This window comes from Microcaecilia unicolor, chromosome 1, assembly GCF_901765095.1.
Source record: "Microcaecilia unicolor chromosome 1, aMicUni1.1, whole genome shotgun sequence".
NCBI lineage: Eukaryota > Metazoa > Chordata > Amphibia > Gymnophiona > Siphonopidae > Microcaecilia > Microcaecilia unicolor.
In genome coordinates, this window is record NC_044031.1 from 137,645,996 (window position 1) to 137,668,394 (window position 22,399).

Sequence of the window (22,399 nt, forward strand, 5' to 3'; positions counted from 1 at the left end):
CGGACTCCTACCATCCTCCTTCACGTTTTTTTGAAGATCAACTATGTGAGCCTGGAAAGAAAAAAAAACATCCCCCCTTGCAGAAATAATAAAAGGAAAGAAAATGAGTAACCGAGCCCTTTCGGCGCTGCTCCATCGCCCAAGGGCTAAGTCAGACTAGAAGGAAGGAAAGTGTTGCGAATGTACAGGAGGAGCGCATAAAGCGCCACCAACGGGGAACGAAGCTACCGTAGAATTTTTTTTTAACGTTTGTAATATGGTAGGGATGATCCTGCGCCCTAAGCCCTATCACAACCCCCAGAGACCCCAGCCAGAGCAGCCCGGCCCCACATTCCATTACCTTCCCTAGTTCATACCCCTCCTCCATTCCCAGCCCGGCCAGGGCGGCTCTGCTCCGCTCGAGTCCTGCGGTCACTGTGGACAGATAGGCGAGCCACGGCCTACTCCTGCAGGATACCGCCCCCCCACTTCAATACTGTTCCTGACCGCCACAGTCCTCCTACTACTCCCGAATAAGACATCCCCTGAAAATAAGACCTAGTGCATCTTTGGGAGCAAAAATTAATATAAGACACTGTCTTATTTTCGGAGAAACACGGTAAACTCATTTTACATGGTATGTGATACTTTATATGTATACCCGAGTTTGATTTGTCCTTGCCATGCTCAAGGCACAGACCGTAGAAGTCTGCCCAGAAATAAAAGTTCTGAAGCTAATGTTGAAACCCCTTAAAATTTACACTCAAGCCCATCCGTATCTCTTCAGTCACGATCAGGGCACAGACCGTAGAAGTCTGCCCAGTACTGATTTTGCTTCCCAAGTACTGGCGTTGCCACCCAATCTCAGCTAAGATTCAGTGGATCTATTCTTTCTAAACAGGATTCCTTTTCATTTATCCCATGCATGTTACCGTTTTCATTTCCACCACCTCCCGCGGGAGGGCATTCCACATATCTACCACCCTTACCGTGAAAAAATACTTCCTGACATTACTCCTGAGTCTACTCCCCCTTCAACCTCAATTCATGTCCTCTAGTTCTACCTCCTTCCCGTCTCTGGAAAAGGTTTGTTTGCAGATTAATACCTTTCAAATGTTTGAACATATGTATCATATCACCCTTGTTTCTCCTTTCCTCCAAGATATACATGTTCAGGTCGGCAAGTCTCTCTTCGTACGGTTTGCAATGGAAATCCCATACCATTTTTGTAGCTTTTTATTTGCACCACTTCCAGTCTTTTTACATCTTTAGCAAGATACGGCCTCCAAAACTGAACACAATATTCCAAGTGGGGCCTCACCAACAACCTATAGAGGGGTATCAACACCTCCTTTCTTCTGCTGGTTATACCCCTCCTCTATGCAGCCTAGCATCCTTGTGGCCATGGCTGTCGCCTTGTCACACTGTTTCTTCACCTTTAGATCCTCGGACACCAACACCCCAAGGTCTCTCTCCTGAGTCAAGCTTACTAATCTCTCCACTCCTATCCGGTACCTCTTTTTTGGGTTTCTGCACTTCAAGTGCATTACTCTACACTTCTTGGCATTAAATTTTAACTTAATATTTATTTGTTAGGGTTCTAATTATATATCTGGTATATATTTCTAAAAAATTGTTCACTCATTTATACCAGTCTATCACTCTCTATGTTTCTTATATATTAAATATTACATTGCTCAGTGTATATTGTAGTGCCAAACCTCTGTTAACCACGGAACCAGCTTATAGCACAACAGACCTGTTACTATCATAGCACTGCACCCTACCTATCCCTCCTGTCAAATGCCAGGTATAATAATATATATGCATTTACCAATCACTGTTCATTATATATCAAAGCATCAAGACATGATTGTACTTATCTTGTAGTAGTCCTTGTATCGCGTGTTGTATTCGTTGCGTCATGATGTGCCGCTGGTACATACGTGCTTGTGTTATAGTGTTCAAAAAGTCATATCAATGTTACTCCCAATTTTGCCAGAGTCTTCTCTATCAAACCTCTTAGATCTCTGGGGTTGGTACTCAGCCAGTGGTGCTCAACGTTTTGTTGACTGTCGCCAGCATTATACCCAGAAATTCAATGCAGAGTTATGTCTGGGCTCTGGCACTGAATTTCTGGGTTTTATGGAGCAAACTAAATCATAGCCAGTTAAATGTGATATTCAGCACTTAACTTGCTGTGGGTCACCACATAAAGATAGGACCGCACAAAAGTTGGTGCTATTTCTTCCTCAAAATGCACCACCTGTTCCTCTGATCCCATTCCCACCCACCTTCTTAATGCCATCTCTCCTACTCTTATTCCTTTTATCTGTCACATTCTCAACCTCTCACTTTCCACTGCGACTGTCCCTGCTGCCTTTAAACATGCTGTGGTCACACCTCTCCTTAAGAAGCCTTCACTTGACCCTACTTGTCCCTCTAATTACCGACCCATCTCCCTCCTTCCTTTTCTCTCCAAATTACTTGAGCGTGCTGTTCACCGCCGCTGCCTTGATTTTCTCTCCTCACATGCTATTCTTGACCCATTACAATCTGGTTTTCGCCCTCTCCACTCAACCGAAACTGCGCTTACTAAAGTCTCCAATGACCTATTACTGGCTAAATCCAGAGGTCAATATTCCATCCTCATTCTTCTTGATCTTTCCGCTGCTTTTGACACTGTTGATCACAGCATACTTCTCGATACCCTGTCCTCACTTGGATTCCAGGGCTCTGTCCTTTCCTGGTTCTCTTCCTACCTCTCCCTCCGCACCTTTAGTGTTCACTCTGGTGGATCCTCTTCTACTTCTATCCCTCTGCCTGTCGGCGTACCTCACGGTTCTGTTCTTGGTCCCCTCCTCTTTTCTATCTACACTTCTTCCCTTGGTTCATTAATCTCATCCCATGGCTTTTCCTACCATCTCTATGCTGATGACTCCCAAATCTACCTTTCTACCCCTGATATCTCACCTTGCATCCAAACCAAAGTTTCAGCGTGCTTGTCTGACATTGCTGCCTGGATGTCTCAACGCCACCTGAAATTAAATATGACCAAAACCGAGCTTCTCATTTTACCCCCCTCAAACCCACCTCCCCACTCCCCCTGTTTTCTATTTCTGTTGATGGCTCTCTCATTCTCCCTGTCTCCTCAGCTCGAAACCTTGGGGTCATCTTTGACTCTTCTCTCTCCTTCTCTGCTCATATCCAGCAGACCGCCAAGACCTGTCGTTTCTTTCTTTACAACATCCGTAAAATCCGCCCCTTTCTTTCCGAGCACTCTACCAAAACCCTCATCCACACCCTTGTCACCTCTCGTTTAGACTACTGCAATCTGCTTCTTGCTGGCCTCCCACCTCTCCAGTCGGTTCAAAACTCTGTTGCCCGTCTCATCTTCCGCCAGGGTCGCTTTACTCATACTACCCCCTCTCCTCAAGACCCTTCACTGGCTCCCTATCCATTTTCGCATCCTGTTCAAACTTCTTCTACTAACCTATAAATGTATTCACTCTGCTGCTCCCCAGTATCTCTCCACACTCGTCCTTCCCTACACCCCTTCCCGTGCACTCCGCTCCATGGATAAATCCTTCTTATCTCTTCCCTTCTCCACTACTGCCAACTCCAGACTTCGCGCCTTCTGTCTCGCTGCACCCTACGCCTGGAATAAACTTCCTGAGCCCCTACATCTTGCCCCATCCTTGGCCACCTTTAAATCTAGACTGAAAGCCCACCTCTTTAACATTGCTTTTGACTCGTAACCACTTGTAACCACTCGCCTCCACCTACCCTCCTCTCTTCCTTCCCGTTCACATTAATTGATTTGATTTGCCTACTTTATTTATTTTTTTGTCTATTAGATTGTAAGCTCTTTGAGCAGGGACTGTCTTTCTTCTATGTTTGTGCAGCGCTGCGTATGCCTTGTAGCGCTATAGAAATGCTAAATAGTAGTAGTAGTAGTAGTAGTAGTATTTATGTGGTGATCTTAGCTGGTTAAGTGCTGAATATCGGCACTTAACCGGCCAAGTGCCGACTCTGCCCCTAGAATAGCCCCAAAATAGTTTTTTAAAAATATATACATTAACCAGTCATTTTCAGCAGCACTAAATCAGTTAAGCGCCACTGAAAATGACTGGTTAGCCCTGAACAAGAGATTTAACTGGCCACAAACCATTTCTGGTTGGTTAAATTGCTTTGAATATTGACTCCTGTAATGATATGTTTTCAGTTCTATAGGAAGATAATACTTTACAGCTTGCAGTTAGATAGTAACATAGTAAATGATGGCAGATAAAGACCTGAACGGTCCATCCAGTCTACCCAACAAGATAAACTCATTTTACATGGTATGTGATACTTTATATGTATACCAGAGTTTGATTTGACCCTGCCTTTCTCAGGGCACAGACCATAAAAGTCTGCCCAGCACTGTTCCTGTACTAAAAGTTGTTTTTTTTTTGTTACATTTGTACCCCGCGTTTTTCCCACTCATGGCAGGCTCAATGCGGCTTACATGGGGCAATGGAGGGTTAAGTGACTTGCCCAGAGTCACAAGGAGCTGCCTGTGCCTGAAGTGGGAATCAAACTCAGTTCCTCAGTTCCCCAGGACCAAAGTCCACCACCCTAACTACTAGGCCACTCCTCCTTCAACATTAGTTCTGAAGCTAATGTTGAAGCCTCATAAAATTTACACTCCAGCCCATCCATATCTATTCAGCCATGATCAGGGCGCAGACCATAGTCCGCCCAGTACTGGTTTTACTCTCCAATTACCGGCGTCACCACCCAATCTCCGCAAAGATTGGGCATTCCTGCACTAAACAGTTAGTGTATCTACAGGGTGAGGCAAAAAAAAAAAAAAAGTAACCCCCTGGAGGTTTTTTTTGTTTTTGTTTTTTCAGCAACCATTTGGAATTTCAATGTGAAATATTACAGCTTTATTTGTTACCATTTACGTTTATGTGCTGAGTGGAATGAGATTATGTTTAAACAAGTCAAAGCTACAGACTTTTTAGAATGATCACCCAGGACTTTTTGTGCATTCAACAATGTTTACACTGTGAACTACCATTATTTAAAAAAAATTGGGGAATCAGCTTTTTGTTAATTGCGCCACAGTGACCTAGACTTTTGTATGGGGAGCAACGCTGGAGGCCTATCACAAACATCACCCAAAGCTGCAAATAATCACCAAACTCAAGGAAGCGCTGTAGATCTGAGACAGCCTGCCACAGGGACTGATCGACAAGGCTATTACGAATTTCCCAAAGACCTGTGTTAAAGCTGGGGTGGACACTGAGCATTCACAGTGACTGTGAACTTCTGATACATTATTAATTGTATCATTTGAATTACGCTATTTTACTGTGTTTCAGCTCAACATTTTTAATGTGTAAAAATTGCTAGGTAGTAACAGTAAAATGTCAGTAACATCAACATAGCTTAAGATAATTAAATGTTGTTTGTTTAATAGTAATATGTAAATATGAGAACTAAAGTACATAGAATTTCTCATTGAAATTCAAAGTGGTTGCTGAAAAAAATGCAAAAAAAAAAAAAAAACCACCCTCCAGCCCCCAAGATTCAGCACTATTTAACCAGTTAAATAATGCTTAACCTGCTATCCGCAAATATTCAGCGGGAGATGGCCAGTTATTTTCCGCTGAATATTCCCAGTCAGTGCTTAGCGGCTAACTGGTTATACTGCGTGATATAAATGGCTATCCAATATTCAGGGCATCACCAGCTATGTTTGGCAGCCAAATCAGTCTGCCGAAATATCAGGCCTATCTTTAGCTGGTTTCAACTTAACCAGCCAGCGCTAAATATTGGCTTGGCCGGTTAAGTTTAAACAGGCCCAAAATAAACAATATTCAATGCCGGTCAACAGAAACAGCCCAGCATTGAATATCCGGTCATGACACAGGAGTTAGCTGGGCTGCCTCCTGCAGTCTGAATATTGGCCCCTGGGCTGTTACTTTTTTGTTGCCTCACCCTGTACATTACCACTTGGTTAGCCTTTACCGGTTACAAAATAGGTACATTTTTTAAATGGCCATGTGCTAATGGAACATCAGCACATGGCCATTAATATAAAAATTACAAAAAGTCCGTTTTTATGGCTGCGGTAAAAATGGCCTTAGCGGACAGGAAAAACCCAGGTATGGGCATGCTAAGGCCACTTTTTTCTGCACCTTAGTAAAAGAACCTCTAAATAGAAAAAAAACAGAATTGCAGAGAAAGTGCCCCAGTTTACAGATTTAGAGCCCCTTTCACTAAAGTTTAGGATGCAGTAACACACATTAGTGCAGGCTAAATGTTGTACATCTATTTTACAACTATGAGCCTAATGGGACTTAGCGCACACTAACGTCCATTAGCGCACAGTAAGCTTTAGTAAAAGGGCCCCTAAGAAAACCAGAATACTAAAGAAAGCTATGCAGCTCAATAATTCAGAAATATACATCTATACCCTCTCTCTTCAAAATAGAACTACAGGACTGCCTGAGCACAAGTGAAGCCTATTAAATCATTTTTACTCTAAATTTCTTAAATTTTCTTCCTCTTCTTTTAACAGCAGAGCGAGAGTGAAAGAATGCAGAACAGCCCTTTACATCAAGCAACATTGTAAAAGGAAACACCACGAAGTCTTTCAAGTCTGGATTTATATGATCAGCTTTTATGTGCTTGTCAACACTGAGCAGTAAAAGTGTTTCCCCAGACATTTAGAAGAAAGCCTATCCTACTTCCACCATCCTGCTGGGACTTTTATTAACTCCTTACAACCTGCTAGAGCTTTGGATGTCAGAAGATACATAAAAATTACTTAAAACTACAAAAACGAGGAGGGGAACTATCAGCAGTCATGAACTTTTAAGAGTTATAAATGTAAAATATATGTTTACCAGCACTGTTCCCTCTTTGCTGAGCGGGAGCGTCCACCTACAGCCCTGCCAGTAGGGGGTGCTGCTTCACTATCACATTTTCAATAGTGAGGACAGGCAAGTTCTGCAGGACTCTGGGGGAACCTGCCTGTCTCTAGCAATTGAAAACACAATATTGATGTGTCACTCCCCACTGGCAGCATTGCAGTTGCAGGACTCCTGCTCAGCTTAAGAGGGAACAATGTTACTTGCACCATCTTCTCTCGTCATCGCATAAATTCCTTTGATCTAAAATGATTTATATGCCCTGACAAGAAGCCTTATTTATTTTTGTTAAAATTGTACCCTATCTAAATGCAGAAGTACTCTCGAAGAGGAATAACTAACATGAAATGTAAAAATATAAGGATGAATATTCAGACGTCAGTAGTGAGTACTTTGCTCGCCAATGACAGTGTTATTTCTGGATATTCAAAGCCAGGACCTGTGTGGGCTTCGTCTTTGAATATCCACTTATTTTAAAGCTGGCTAACACATAGCCGATTAAGTTGATATTCATCACTTAAGCCGCCACGGGTTACCGCATAAATATAGGACAGATGTTTATGTGGTCCCATTTGTGAGTTAACCCTGGCCGCTTAAGTGCTGAATATCAGAACTTAAGCGGCTAAGTGCTGACTCCACCCCTGGAACGTCTCCAAGATAGCCGGCTTCGATTTCAACACTAACCATGATATTCAATGGCACTTAGCCGGTTAAGTGCTGCTAGCCCCAACCAAGCGATTTAACCGGTCAGAATCTGGCTAAATCATTTTGAATATCAGCCCCATAATTATTTTAACAAAAAATAAAAATGTTTAATTTAAAAAAAGACTTCATACAATATATATTGCACTTTATTCAAGATATACTTGTGTGTCACATCCCTGAGGTGCTGGCAAGAAGGGAATGGAGAAGGGTTCAGCTAGTCTTATCTTGAGCTTTAAATCTGAACAGTGTTCCTCTGCTATAAGATTCCTACCACCACCTTTTACTTTTCAAGGGAAATATAAGAGTCTCCAGAACCACAGATCTACAATTTTTTTTTTACATTTCATTGAGGACCTGTTACCAGCTATCCATGTGAGCTGCTTCCTCTCATTTTTAATCTAATAATCAAGCCATAATTCTGAAGCAGTCATGAGCATTACACGTTATCTCCCAAGGTGCACTGGGACAATTTCATCTCCCTTCCCAAAGTGTCAAAGCAAAAAATGAAAATCACAATCACCTTAGCATGCCATGTAACCACAGCTTCCATACAGTGTTGCACCTCTATCAGTTCCTAAACAAACCACCTGCATGGGAACATGTGCCAATACCAAAAATGGGAAGCCCCATTTTGCATAGGGGAAATGATATGTCCCGCTCTGGAAGGTCATTTTTACCCAGTATTTTACACTCTGCCAAATGCAAAGGATGGCTCCAAAATGGTCAGTGGTGTTTATCATAAAGCCTATGAGGAAGACAGAAGAGGGGAGATATGTTAGAGACATTCAAAAATACCTCTGTGGCATAAATGCAAAGGAGGCAAGTCTCTTTCAATTGAAAGGAAGCTCTGGAATGCGGGGGCATAGGATGAAGGTGAAAGCAGCCAGAGTCAGGAATAACATAAGGAAATACTTATTCGTGGAAAAGGTGGTCAAGACGAAAACGGAAACCGAATTCAGGCAAGCCTGTGCAAGGCATAGTAAATGGCATGGATGGGCAGACTGGATAGGCCATAAGGACTTTATTTTCCTTCATTTTTTTCTCTGTTTTCTCTCTCTCACACCACTTACCCACCTGAATCTATCCCCCTCTCTTACTGGCCTTCCCTCTGATGCTGTTCCTCTCCACCCCCAAAGCCAATTCCATTTTCTCATCTCCCAAGTCTATTTCTTCAACCCGTGGTCAGGAGGAGAAAGAGAACAGGGGCATCATCTGCTGCTAGAACCAGCCTCACAGTTTAAGTGCTACATAGTACAAGCTACAATGGCTGACTTAAGGCTGTAGAAGAGGTCAGGACCTAGGAACCACTGCTCTTCTACCCTAGTCAGCAGGGAAGAATCAGCATGGATTGAAGGAAAAGGATTGAAGCTCCCTGCATTCTTGTTTAGCTGCTCTTAGTTTCGTATGATTTCACACAGACCTGGCAATTTCATGCCAAGAGTTATACAGTGGGGGAAATAAGTATTTGATCCCTTGCTGATTTTGTAAGTTTGCCCACTGACAAAGACATGAGCAGCCCATAATTGAAGGGTAGGTTATTGGTAACAGTGAGAGATAGAACATCACAAATTAAATCCGGAAAATCACATTTTGGAAAGTATATGAATTTATTTGCATTCTGCAGAGGGAAATAAGTATTTGATCCCTCTGGCAAACAAGACCTAATACTTGGTGGCAAAACCCTTGTTGGCAAGCACAGCGGTCAGATGTCTTCTGTAGTTGATGATGAGGTTTGCACACATGTCAGGAGGAATTTTGGTCCACTCCTCTTTGCAGATCATCTCTAAATCATTAAGAGTTCTGGGCTGTCGCTTGGCAACTCGCAGCTTCAGCTCCCTCCATAAGTTTTCAATGGGATTAAGGTCTGGTGACTGGCTAGGCCACTCCATGACCCTAATGTGCTTCTTCCTGAGCCACTCCTTTGTTGCCTTGGCTGTATGTTTTGGGTCATTGTCGTGCTGGAAGACCCAGCCACGACCCATTTTTAAGGCCCTGGCGGAGGGAAGGAGGTTGTCACTCAGAATTGTACGGTACATGGCCCCATCCATTCTCCCATTGATGCGGTGAAGTAGTCCTGTGCCCTTAGCAGAGAAACACCCCCAAAACATAACATTTCCACCTCCATGCTTGACAGTGGGGACGGTGTTCTTTGGGTCATAGGCAGCATTTCTCTTCCTCCAAACACGGCGAGTTGAGTTCATGCCAAAGAGCTCAATTTTGTCTCATCTGACCACAGCACCTTCTCCCAATCACTCTCGGCATCATCCAGGTGTTCACTGGCAAACTTCAGACGGGCCGTCACATGTGCCTTCCGGAGCAGGGGGACCTTGCGGGCACTGCAGGATTGCAATCCGTTATGTCGTAATGTATTACCAATGGTTTTCGTGGTGACAGTGGTCCCAGCTACCTTGAGATCATTGACAAGTTCCCCCCTTGTAGTTGTAGGCTGATTTCTAACCTTCCTCATGATCAAGGATACCCCACGAGGTGAGATTTTGGTGGAGCCCCAGATCTTTGTCGATTGACAGTCATTTTGTACTTCTTCCATTTTCTTACTATGGCACCAACAGTTGTCTCCTTCTCGCCCAGCGTCTTACTGATGGTTTTGTAGCCCATTCCAGCCTTGTGCAGGTGTATGATCTTGTCCCTGACATCCTTAGACAGCTCCTTGCTCTTGGCCATTTTGTAGAGGTTAGAGTCTGACTGATTCACTGAGTCTGTGGACAGGTGTCTTTCATACAGGTGACCATTGCCGACAGCTGTCTGTCATGCAGGTAACGAGTTGATTTGGAGCATCTACCTGGTCTGTAGGGGCCAGATCTCTTACTGGTTGGTGGGGGATCAAATACTTATTTCCCTCTGCAGAATGCAAATAAATTCATATACTTTCCACAATGTGATTTTCCGGATTTAATTTGTGATGTGCTATCTCTCACTGTTACCAATAACCTACCCTTCAATTATGGGCTGCTCATGTCTTTGTCAGTGGGCAAACTTACAAAATCAGCAAGGGATCAAATACTTATTTCCCCCACTGTATATATATATATATAACTGACTGTTCACGTGTCCTTTAGATTGTAAGCTCTTTGAGCAGGGACTGTCCTTCTATGTTAAATTGTACAGCCCTGCATAACCCTAGTAGCGCTTTAGAAGTGTTAAGTAGTAGTAGTATATATATATATATATATTTTTTTTTTTTTTTTGTTACATTTGCTTTCCCATTCATGGCAGGCTCAATGTGGCGGGCAATGGAGGGTTCAGTGACTTGCCCAGAGTCACAAGGAGCTGCCTGTGCTGGGAATCAAACTCAGTTCCTCAGTTCCCCAGGACCAAAGTCCACCACCCTAACCACTAGGCCACTCCTCCACTCGATATATATAGTGCTCTTGACTGTGGCATCTTGTGAAACATGAGGTCTTGACTAACGATGCACAGACTGAATGAGTCAAAAATAGTAGCTTTTGTGCACACAGAACTAGATGATTAAAGGTAGCCCTCCCCCCCATGTATAGGGCACAAGGTTAATGACTAATTTTCCAGGCTATGCAAGAATCAACTAATGGTCATCGATCTATCCTTAATTCTCTGCTAGGCTGATTTTCTGTTATTTGTCATTTCACCGTAAATGCATTTATTTTCCTGCCATTTAGTAAGGAAGCTAAAAAAAAGACACTTTCTGCCTGCATAACTGCAGACAAATTGGTTCAATAGCTTGAGATAAGCAAAAGCAAAAATAATGAAGTTTGTCAGTTCAAAGAAAAAACAAAAAAACCTCCACTATTGTCTGCTACCTCAAAAAATAAAAATTACTGAATGTGCAAATAAACCTAATGCATATTAAAACCTTATTGATTGGGAGAGTGGAATGGGTGTGTGTGTGTGGGGGGGGGGGGGGGGGGTGAGAATCCATAAGGGCAGGTTTTTGAACCAGTGATTTAGGATACGGGAAGAGAGGTAGAAATGAAATGTAAGGTATTATGAAAAAAGGAGAGTATGGAGAAAAATAAAGTTGAAAGTCATATGACGGGAGCTATTTACCCTAAATACATTAAAGGCTGTCCACTTAAGTGAAGCAATTCTAAACTTTCCTATCAGATGGCAGCAGGATTACAGTAGAGCAGAAGTCATAGTAACATAGTAGATGACGGCAGAAAAAGACCTGCATGGTCCATCCAGTCTGCCCAACAAGATAAACTCCTATGTGCTACTTTTTGTGTATACCTTACCTTGATTTGTACCTGTCCTTTTCAGGGCACAGACCGTGTAAGTCTGCCCAGCACTATCCCCGCCTCCCAACCACCAGCCCCTCCTCCCACCACCGGCTCTGGCACAGACTGTGTAAGTCTGCCCAGCACTATCCCCGCCTCCCGCTACCAGCTCTGCCTCCCAATCTCGGCTAAGCTCCTTAGAATCCATTCCTTCTGAACAGGATTCCTTTATGTTTGTCCCATGCGTGTTTGAATTCTGTTACCGTTTTCATTTCCACCACCTCCCGCGGGAGGGCATTCCAAGCATCCACTACTCTCTCTGTGAGAAAATACTTCCTGACATTTTTCTTGAGTTTGCCCCCCTTCAATCTCATTTCATGTCCTCTCGTTCTACCTCCTTCGTATCTCCTCAGACTAATCCTTGAGACACACCAAACCAGTCAAATATTTCTCATCCATATTCATCATGGATACCCTGAATACCTGACTGGCTGGATGCATCCTGAAGACTTGATTGAGAACCACTGGTAGAGCAACATCCCATGCCTTTGAGCACAAGAAATGTTTGAAACATAGCAGCACAATAGCCTCTACTTCGAAAAGTATGAAACACAGTTTGCTAACCAAACGGCTATCCCTCGTGTATTTTTCTGCTTTTTAAGGATACCATTTAGTTATATACAAGCATACTGAGGGTAGACAAGGTCTGGAAAGCCAATCTCCTCTACTTAGGATGGACTGTCACCCATTTCTTTGTAACTCCATAATCAGCATACCATCTCTTATTCGGGGGGGAAAAACAGCTGCAGTCAGATATGGACACTAGCAATTTAATAAATGCAACGCACTGAAAACATACTTTGAATTAGTGTTTAATGGTGCATATGCTGTAAGTTGAGGAGCTGTATCACGAATAACAATCCACAAACACTTGCATCCAAGAACTAACAATCTGCGTGAAAAGCAAGAGTTACATTGGAATTTCAACCCAAATTTCACAGGTTTTTAAAATTAGACAAGATCAGTTCTTTTAAACACAATCCAGTTAGCGCTGCAGGTTTAATGGAGCTATTTATATACCTATAGTTATGACATTTACTGCGTGCAAAGCAGATGTGACACGATACAGCATGTTGCTTTATCGAGCATGTTTTCTCGTTACAGAGGATGATCACGTTCAAGATCAACTAATTTCCTTTCATCCAGTTCTTACATTAGCACCTAATTAATCTATATACCATGTATCAATGTTCAGAATTTGAGATCCAAATCACACATTCCATTCCTGCTTTTTCTGATGCAAGAAGAACCATCGAAAATAATCTCTAAGGCAGCGCATGGAAAGTTTTAGTGAGAGGCATATTAATAATGAGCACTTTGTGAACAGAAGGCAAGCAACAGCCCATTTCATACCAAATTTCAGATTTAGGAAAAAGAAAATTAGACAGTTGACCACATTCATTTGACTTCAAGGGTGTGAAGGAGTGTATAGGACTCTGCAACTTCCCCTCAAGTATACACCCTGTCAGTGTCCGAGCCACCTTAAAACCCATAGCCCTGCCCAAGGAGGAATTGACATGCAAGGGGTGGAGCCAGGAGGGCATGGTCCAGAAAGTACAAAAGCCCAGGACACAGCTAGGTTAAGGAAGCCCAGAGGGAGGCAGCGTTGCTCAACTGCATTTACTTCCACTGCTACAGTCAGGTAGATTAAGTTCAACTTGGAACCTTGCAAGTTTGGATTTTGTTGAGACTACATTGGTAACTCTGGGAACCAGGCAAGTGTACTGCTGTGCTGACAGACAGTAATGTATGCCATGGCCCCTACTGGAGCAGGATACTGGACACCCTTGTTACATCTTAAGAACACTTTTGTGTTTATTTTCTCTCCTCTACCTGTGAATGGCACAGGACCCCTACCCGATACTTATAACTACCAATATTTTATTTTACCTGCACATGTTGTCTGTCTCCAGGCCAGCCCTCAGTCATGTTACCACAAAGAGGTACAAGCAGCAGGAAAAATGTCTGAAATGGCCGTTTTAAAATTTCTAGCAGCTGGAAGTCTTTGTAGAAAATCACTGTACAGTACACGTAGTGTGCCACACAGCGGCATGTAAAAATTATCTGAAACTGAAGGATGTCAAGTGGCTAGCACAAGCCAGCAAGCACCATGGTACACAGTCAGGCATGATTACTAATTAGTACAGCTTTACCACACATAGGCAGCACCAGAATACAGCTGCTCTGACTCTGACATAGGCTGCCACCTTCCTCTTTCCCAGTCCTACTGTTAAGATCGTGCTGGAGAGAGAAAAAGGAAGACTACATAGCACATCTGACCCCACCGCTGTTGTCAGTGACAACTCAGGAGCAACTGTCAAGGTACACATGGCTCCCAAGTCCTACCGTTTAGAAGCGTACAGTTCAACACAAACAGGGAAGCCTCCTTTAGATTAAAATTTCCTCCACTTAAAAACTGAGTAAAAATACTTAGCATGGCTGTCTATGTTCTAGAATTTTACCAGCGCTTACCAAAATTAACTTCTCCTTTGCCTGTTTTGTCAAACAACTGAAAGGCCACCATGAATAATGCATCTGGAGCGCACAGGACTGATTCAAATGCCAGGAATTCTTGGAAGGATATTAATCTGTAACAAACAACGAGTGAGAATGGTGAAATGAACATCTAAAGGCAGTGCGGGCACAAGTACTAATTGACTGAATGAAATATGAGTATTATATCTGGGGTACTTTACAATTCTCTGTAAATGAAGCGGCATTGGTTAAAACACCTTTCACACCTGACACGTGAAGTCCGTGCTGGTGATGCAAGTTCCCATCAAGTGAAACAAGGTTTAAACACAAGCAGAGCCTGAGCTGATACCTGATCCAACATCAGTTGAAGAGGCATCACCCTGCATCCTCACTTCTCTATTCCCCTGTGTAGCAGGATCTTCCGGATGTCCCTCGTGAATAAGTGGGTCAGGAGCCATTTCCAGCCACTCTTGTTCCAGTAGCCTGAGTCCCTAGAATGTTTCAGTAGGAGTCAGCATGCCAAATGAGAACACTAAACAAGATCCTGACTCTGAGCGGTAGTACCAGAAAAATACCACTAGGAGTTCAAGTTGCAGAGAGATGATCAGGGATTGCTACTGCCTCCCACTATCAACCAGACACACCCTGGTTTATGGGGGAGGGGATATGAAGGTGAGAAATGGGTACACTGAAAGGCAGAGGAGTTTTTCCCATAAGGATCAGGAGTAGGGGAACAGAACCCAAGGTGAGGGGCACTAGTTTAAGATTTCAGGGGAGGGGGGGACCCTTTTTTCTTTTTTAAAACGCAGATTAAATCCTTTATACGCAAGCAGACCTGCTTTCTTTAGATTGCTACAGCCAGCAATGTGCCATATTGCCAGCTTCAGCAACACAAATCAAAAATTTAATGTGGGTTGCTGAATCAGATGCTAAATTTCTTGTGATAAAATAGTGCACAAATGTTACACTGCAGATACCTGCCAACTGACTATAATTCATTCAGCTTAAGCTACTGATGTAAAGGTGTGTGCTGAATCCAAATATTAGTGTTCTGCTGCTGTATGAAATGAGCCAGATTCTCCCAGCAGCGGTAGCATGGAATCCTGCTGGAAAACAGGTCACACAGGAACCAACTGAGCCTAAAACACATTGTGTAACGAGATGATCACTTTTATCAGAAATAAAATTCATGTTAAAAGGGGAACTTCTGAATCTCAGGTTAAACACTTGTCCACAGGAACAAAACAAATTGTTAAATCACTGACAAGATCAAGAGCAAAATGGTCAGGAGACCAGGTACTGGTGAGATTTGGTGTGAAGATTTTCAGTAGAAATAAAAATCTGTAGGTGCCAAAGGAGTAGCGGTAGAAGACTGCTCAAAAGTCACCTTTGATCACTTCCTTGACAGTCAAGTGGATACCTAGATATTTTTCGCTCGTCAAGGGGTCCTTTTACTAAGCTGTGACAAGTGCTTACCACAGCTTAAAATGGCTTACCGCAGGATGTGCTCACACATCCTACAGCAGTGTTTCCCAAGTCCAGTCCTGGAGCACCCCTTGCCAGTCAGGTTTTCAGGATATCCACAATGAACATGCATGAACTTGATTTGCATACACTGCCTCCATTATATGCAAATCTCTTTCATGCACATTCATAAGTACATAAGTACATAAGTAGTGCCATACTGGGAAAGACCAAAGGTCCATCTAGCCCAGCATCCTGTCACCGACAGTGGCCAATCCAGGTCAAGGGCACCTGGCACGCTCCCCAAACGTAAAAACATTCCAGACAAGTTATACCTAAAAATGCGGAATTTTTCCAAGTCCATTTAATAGCGGTCTATGGACTTGTCCTTTAGGAATCTATCTAACCCCTTTTTAAACTCCGTCAAGCTAACCGCCCGTACCACGTTCTCCGGCAACGAATTCCAGAGTCTAATTACACGTTGGGTGAAGAAAAATTTTCTCAGATTCGTTTTAAAATTTACCACACTGTAGCTTCAACTCATGCCCTCTAGTCCTAGTATTTTGGATAGCGTGAACAGTCGCTTCACATCCACCCGATCCATTCCACTCATTATTTTATACACTTCTATCATATCTCCCCTCAGCCGTCCTCTTCTCCAAGCTGAAAAGCCCTAGCCTTCTCAGCCTCTCTTCATAGGAAAGTCGTCCCATCCCCACTATCATTTTCGTCGCCCTTCGCTGTACCTTTTCCAATTCTACTATATCTTTTGTGGATATCCTGAAAACCTGACTGGCAAAGGGGTACTCCAGGACCGGAGTTGGGAAACACTGTCCTACAGTAAGTTCCAAATTGGCACACGCTAATCACATGCTAAAAATATTTATAATTTTTGTTGGAGGAAGCACGTCAGGGGGCAGAGTGGGCATTCCTGCGCTAATCAGTTAGCGACTCAATATTACAGTGCCCTAACTGGTAAGTGCAGGATTACTGATTGAACCCGTACCACCTACAACATAAGTGTTGATAAGTGATCACTCAGTAATTCTTTTGAATGGCTGCACACTAATGACAACATTAGCACATGGCCATTGATTCAAGAAATGGAAAATCGGCCATTTTACTACTGTGCTAAAATGGCTAAGTAGCGTGTTGGAAAAACTCATGTAAGGGCACATAGCCTAGTGGTTAGTGCAGCAATTCCCACTGTAGCTCCTTGTGACTCTAGGCAAGTCACTTGACCCTGCATTGCCCAAGGTACAAAATAAGTACCTGTACATAATATGTAAACCGCTTTGATTGTAATCACAGAAAGGTGGTATATCAAGTCCCATCCCCGTTCCGCAGCTTAGTAAAAGGACACCCAATTTAGCTTATAATTTAAGAGTTATAAGCTAAATTGGGTGTCCTTTTACTAAGCTGCTGTAGAATGTACCATTAAAATATCCCGGTTTCCTAGTTGTAATATAAATATTATTAACTGTGAAAACTGTGAGCATATCTTGAGTGCTATAAGGCATAACTTAATTGGCAAAAGTTAAGCAACAATTTTATTTCACTAGAAAAAATAATTACAGAGGTCCTTTTACTAAGGTGCGGTAATGAATTCAGTACACACTAAATGTCGCACAGGCCACTGTACACCCAAGGGCTGCAGAGCATTTAATGCACACACGTCCCTATAGACATCTAAACACTTGAGCCTCAATTAACCCCAAACCTTTTGGCAAATACTTTGACAAAATCAAAAAGAAACTGGGCTGTAGAGTCAGAGTCATTAAAAAACAATATATATATATATTTGTCCTGGATCTGAAGTTACGTTTACCAGTACTTTAGATCCAGAACAACAAATTTACCCCCCTGTTTACTAAGCCGCGCAGCAATGCTGCATCTGCACTAGCACAGCTTAGTAAACGGGGAGGGAAGATTAAAGCCTAGTATCAGTTGGAGTCAGAGTCAGATAGTAGAAAAATAGAGGAGTCAGAGGTTTGTTGTACTGACTCCACAGCCCTCTACAGAAGTATATTTTATTTTATTTATTTAAAAAACATTTAGATACTGCTCATTAGCAAATTGATGAACAACTTTGGTTTGAATGTTATATTCAGCAAAAGAATACAGGGATATAATCACATCTATTAACCCTCTCATGTGAAAATACAGAGTCTTGCCCAAGTCAGCTACTGTCCAACTCCCATGACTTCCTATCACCAATGCTGAGAAACAAAAAATGTCTTTAAGAGCCAGTGCTGCATTTCCAGGTGGAAACTACTTTGCCCTACCCTAACCCATAGCCTACCCTACACAATGCAATCTCTCAATCTAATTTGTATTATTTCCCCTCTCCCACTGTCTCAACCAGTCATATAATCACACTTGCATGACACAGATTTTACAAAGAGGCCAAACCTCAGCCAGATAATATACCTCATTATCTTTAACACACATTCACAAGACTATGGATTCAACGGGATGTATAGATTTAAAAAAAAACACATAGTACAGACATGCTGTACTGCTGGATCAGCAAGCATAACTCACCAATACTACTCAGTAATAATCAATAGTACTATAGTTTGTACAATTGCTATTCAAGTATACAAGATGCTGTAATTCTTTCTACCACGTCACATCCCAATTACTGCTATTTAAGCACAAAGCCGCTGCATCGATAACAACAAACAGGGTACACAGGAACAAGCAATACACACTAACTGAATACACCAACAAAGTAGGGGGCCCTTTTACTAACTGTGGTAAAAACTGGCCATAGTGCTCCCTTGTGTGGGTTTTCATGCATCCTAAGTCAACTTTTCCCCAGCTATAAAAAATGGTCTATTTTTTTTATATTAATGCCAGGCGTTAATGTTACCATTAGTGTATGTGATCCTACCATCACCCATTTTGTAGGCTGTAAGGGCTCACAGGCTATTCCTGAGCTAATCAGCTGAAAAGTATTAATATAGAAATAAATCTCTTCCAGAGAAGGGGAAATGGTAAAACTAGAGGACATGAGCCAAGGTTGTGGGGTAGTAGACTTAGCAGTAATGTCAGATTTTTTTTTTTAAACAAAAAGAGGGGATTGATGCCTGGAATGCCCTTCCGAGGGATGTGGTAGAGACAAAAACAGTGATGTCATTTTTAAAAATGTGTGGGATGAACACAGAGGAACTCTGTTTAGAAGATAGATGGTAGAAAAAAAATTTTAAAAACCTTAAATGGCTACAGGTGGGCTGATGTGCGACACTTGGACAGGGACCAGCTGTAAAGAACTAAGGGCCCTGTTTACTAAGGTGCATTAGTATTTTTACTGTACCTACACTTAGCGTGCACGCTAACCATGTAGGCACTTATAGGGATATTGTAGGCATGTACATGGTTAACGCACGTACATGGTTTACACGCGTTAAAAACATTAACGCGCCTATAACGCTGCTTAGTAAACAGGGCCCTTAGGCTGGTGTAGGTTTGTATCTGTATATGGCAATCCAGTTTAGGAAAGGCTGAAAAGGGCTTCAATGGCAACTTCAGTAGCTGAAACGGAGGACAGTGCTGGGAAGACTTTTACAGTCTGAGTCCCGCAAATGACATGACGGAATCAGATAGGCTGGTGTAGGTTTTGATGGCAACTCCAGTAGGTGGAACATACAGGCAGAGACTGGTGAATTTCTTTGGTCTATGTCCCAGAAACACCAAAGAAAGACTTGTGTTCAAATATATAATATCACATTCATTGTTAATTTAATCATGAATTGATAATGAGTGTGACTGTTGGACAGACTGGATAGACCGTTCAGGTCTTTATCTGCCATCATTTACTATGTTGAAATGTAAGCCTCTTGGAGACAAGAAAATACCCACTACACATGAATGTAACTTGCCTTGAGTAACCAATGAATATGTGCAAATTAAACATAAATAAAACAAATAAAATTTACCTCTCTCTTGTAAAATATTCATTTTCCCTCTTTTTTCTATGGATTTGAGCACATACATGGTTAAAGCAGGGCTCGACAAATCACAGGCGCCAGGTCACCATGGCGTTTAGAAATTTCATCCTGGCGCCCAGGATTTCTTACCTCTGATGTGAGGGTTTTTTTTCTGTCCTCAGAGCTGCCTCAAACATCTCTCCCACTCCACGGCGATTGTGCTCTGCAGATACTTGAGCTGTGGGTGCAGGAAGTTCGGGAAGTCTCACGGGACTTGAAACCGTGAGACCTTACTCATTTTCCTGCACTGAGCAGCTCAAGTATCTGCAGAGCCCAATCTCCATGCAAGGGGAGAGAAGGCGTTTGAGGCAAAGATGTGAATAATGGCAGGAGGGGGGCACAAGAGAGAGACTGGGGAAAAAATGGGGAGGGGGCACGAGAGAAACCGGGTGAAGGATGGGGAGGGGCAGAAGAGAAACTGGGTGAAGGCTGTGGGAGGGGGTATGAGAGAACAGGCAGACTGCATGCAGGCTGGGAGAGGTGGTATGAGAGAGAAGCTGATGTGGACCCAGCTTAAGGTGATAAGTGGCCTCTTGTTTCACCTATCTAGACCAGAGGGTGCTGTCACACAGCTGACAACATGCTTTGGGAAGGGAGACTATTGACTTCTGAATGTTTAGCAGAGGCACCTTAAGGAACTGACTTGCAAGTTTTGTTGTCCACAGACACAAAATAGGAGGGGAAGGTAATGTCAGTAAGTCAATTTGTAAAAGAGCTACTGCAAGACTGGAAAGGGATTCCAGCCTCCTCCACCCCCCCCCCCCCCCCCCCCCCCCCCCCGCAAAAGGAAAAAAACCCTTCTCCAGAGGCAATGTTAGAAGGGTAGGGAAGGAGATGCAATAAAGATTTTAGATGCTGACTCCTAGATTTAATGAAAAATTGTTGAGGCCTGGTTTAAAGTGGTCATTGAAGTGTCTGCAAGTATTTTGGGTATCTTGACTTTAGTTCAAACTAATATCACATATGCTGTGTGGTATCTCTACCTCAGTGGTCTTCCCTGATTTTTAAGTCAGGGTCACTTTGAATCCAAAAGACCTGAAGAGCCACAAAATAACTTCCCATGTAGGGCTGTAACACTGCTTACTGACAAGTGCCAATGACATCCATCCCTTCAAGCTCACTTAAACTTTTCATTGGGAGTATCCTCAGAGAGGTAGGCATTCTCTTCTGTTCAAGCATCTTCATCCATCTCCTGCTTTGTGACAAGATTGGGAAGAAAGGCAGAGAGTAACGAAGAAGAAAAAAAAAATGATGATGGGGGCCGCCCCAGAGACAGAGGTGTAGCCAAGGTTTTGATGTCAGGGGGAACAGACTATTCTAAAATATGCACCAGTCAGTGTCAGGCAGCAGGCTGATGTTTTTGCTCAAATGCAGCAATGATCAACAGAGGCTTTCTCTGCTGCATCCCACCTACGAGGAAACAGGAAGTCACAACAGGAGGCAGGATCCAGCAGAAGTCCTGTGACTGGCTGAAGCAGGTAGCCTGTCTTCTTAACTGCAATTAAAAATATTCAGATTATGACCATCACCTCTGGAACAGCATATACACTCCTTCCACTGCTAGACACTTTGTTTAAGTCAAATAGGCTTTTGTTTGTGTGGTGACTCTACAGGATGTGAAGACCACTAGTCCTGAGTATTTTGAGTGACAAGGCAGCCCCTTACCCCAGAGCCTATTTTCAAATAGGGCCAGACACTGTGAAACAACACAAACCCTGCAAAAAGGACACTTAAAAACCTATACAGAAAATTTACCACACTGTAACAGTCCTAACCCATTTATGAAAACACAGTGCTATATAAATATTACACTGAGTCCTAGCACACCAAACTTACCAAACCATAACAGCCCTAACCCATCTATGAAAAGACAGTGCTGTAAATCTTACACTGGGCCCTAGAACAACAATACAATTGCTACTGGGAAACTGGAAATTTACTCATTATCCCTTTCTCTCACCTGCTAGTCCTTAGTCTCCATTTAACTTTTTTTTTTTTTTTTTAATGTTTTTATTCAATATTCTGCATCGTTCCATGAACATACGATATTACAATAATTCATATCCTCTAGTACAACTATTATGATCATATGCATTCTAAGTAACAAACACGTTTTTTTTTTGTACCATCGTCCTTAACTTCCCCCCCACCCCTCCCCCCTGTCCTCCCCTCTCCCGTATAATCCCCGAAATGGCTTACTTTTTATCTACCTACTGGCTTTCCCCATCTCCCTCCCATTGCCCCCTCTGTCCCTCTCCTTTTCCAGTCTCCTATCCCCTTCCTCATCTTTCACCCACTTCCTTACTCTCCCATTCCCATCCTCTATACTCACTCTCTTAGCTCTCACCTACCCTGCACTGCATCTCAACCCCTCACCAGTCCCCGCTCCATTCCATCCCTGTCTCTCCTTCCTTCCTTCCTTCCTTGCCTCCAGGCCTATACCCCATGCCCTACTGCTTCATCCACCATCTTTTTAACCCCATTTCCACCCTCACACAATCTCTTCAGAGACCCATTCCCTTCCTCCTATACCCCTCTCCAGTGCCTCTCATCCTCTCCAGTCTTCCATTGTCATTCATTTCATGTC

General features: G+C 42.9%; 1 protein-coding gene across 3 annotated transcripts in view; it reads right to left on the reverse strand.

Annotated features, from left to right (window-relative positions):
* SLC25A13 (solute carrier family 25 member 13) overlaps positions 1–22,399 on the reverse strand; it is a 424,259-nt gene that overhangs the window by 300,113 nt on the left and 101,747 nt on the right. For all 3 annotated transcript variants that reach the window (XM_030200826.1, XM_030200808.1, XM_030200817.1), the window contains exon 4: positions 14,354–14,469. In XM_030200826.1, the coding sequence (XP_030056686.1) occupies positions 14,354–14,469 (116 nt within the window). The remainder of the gene's footprint in view (positions 1–14,353; positions 14,470–22,399) is intronic.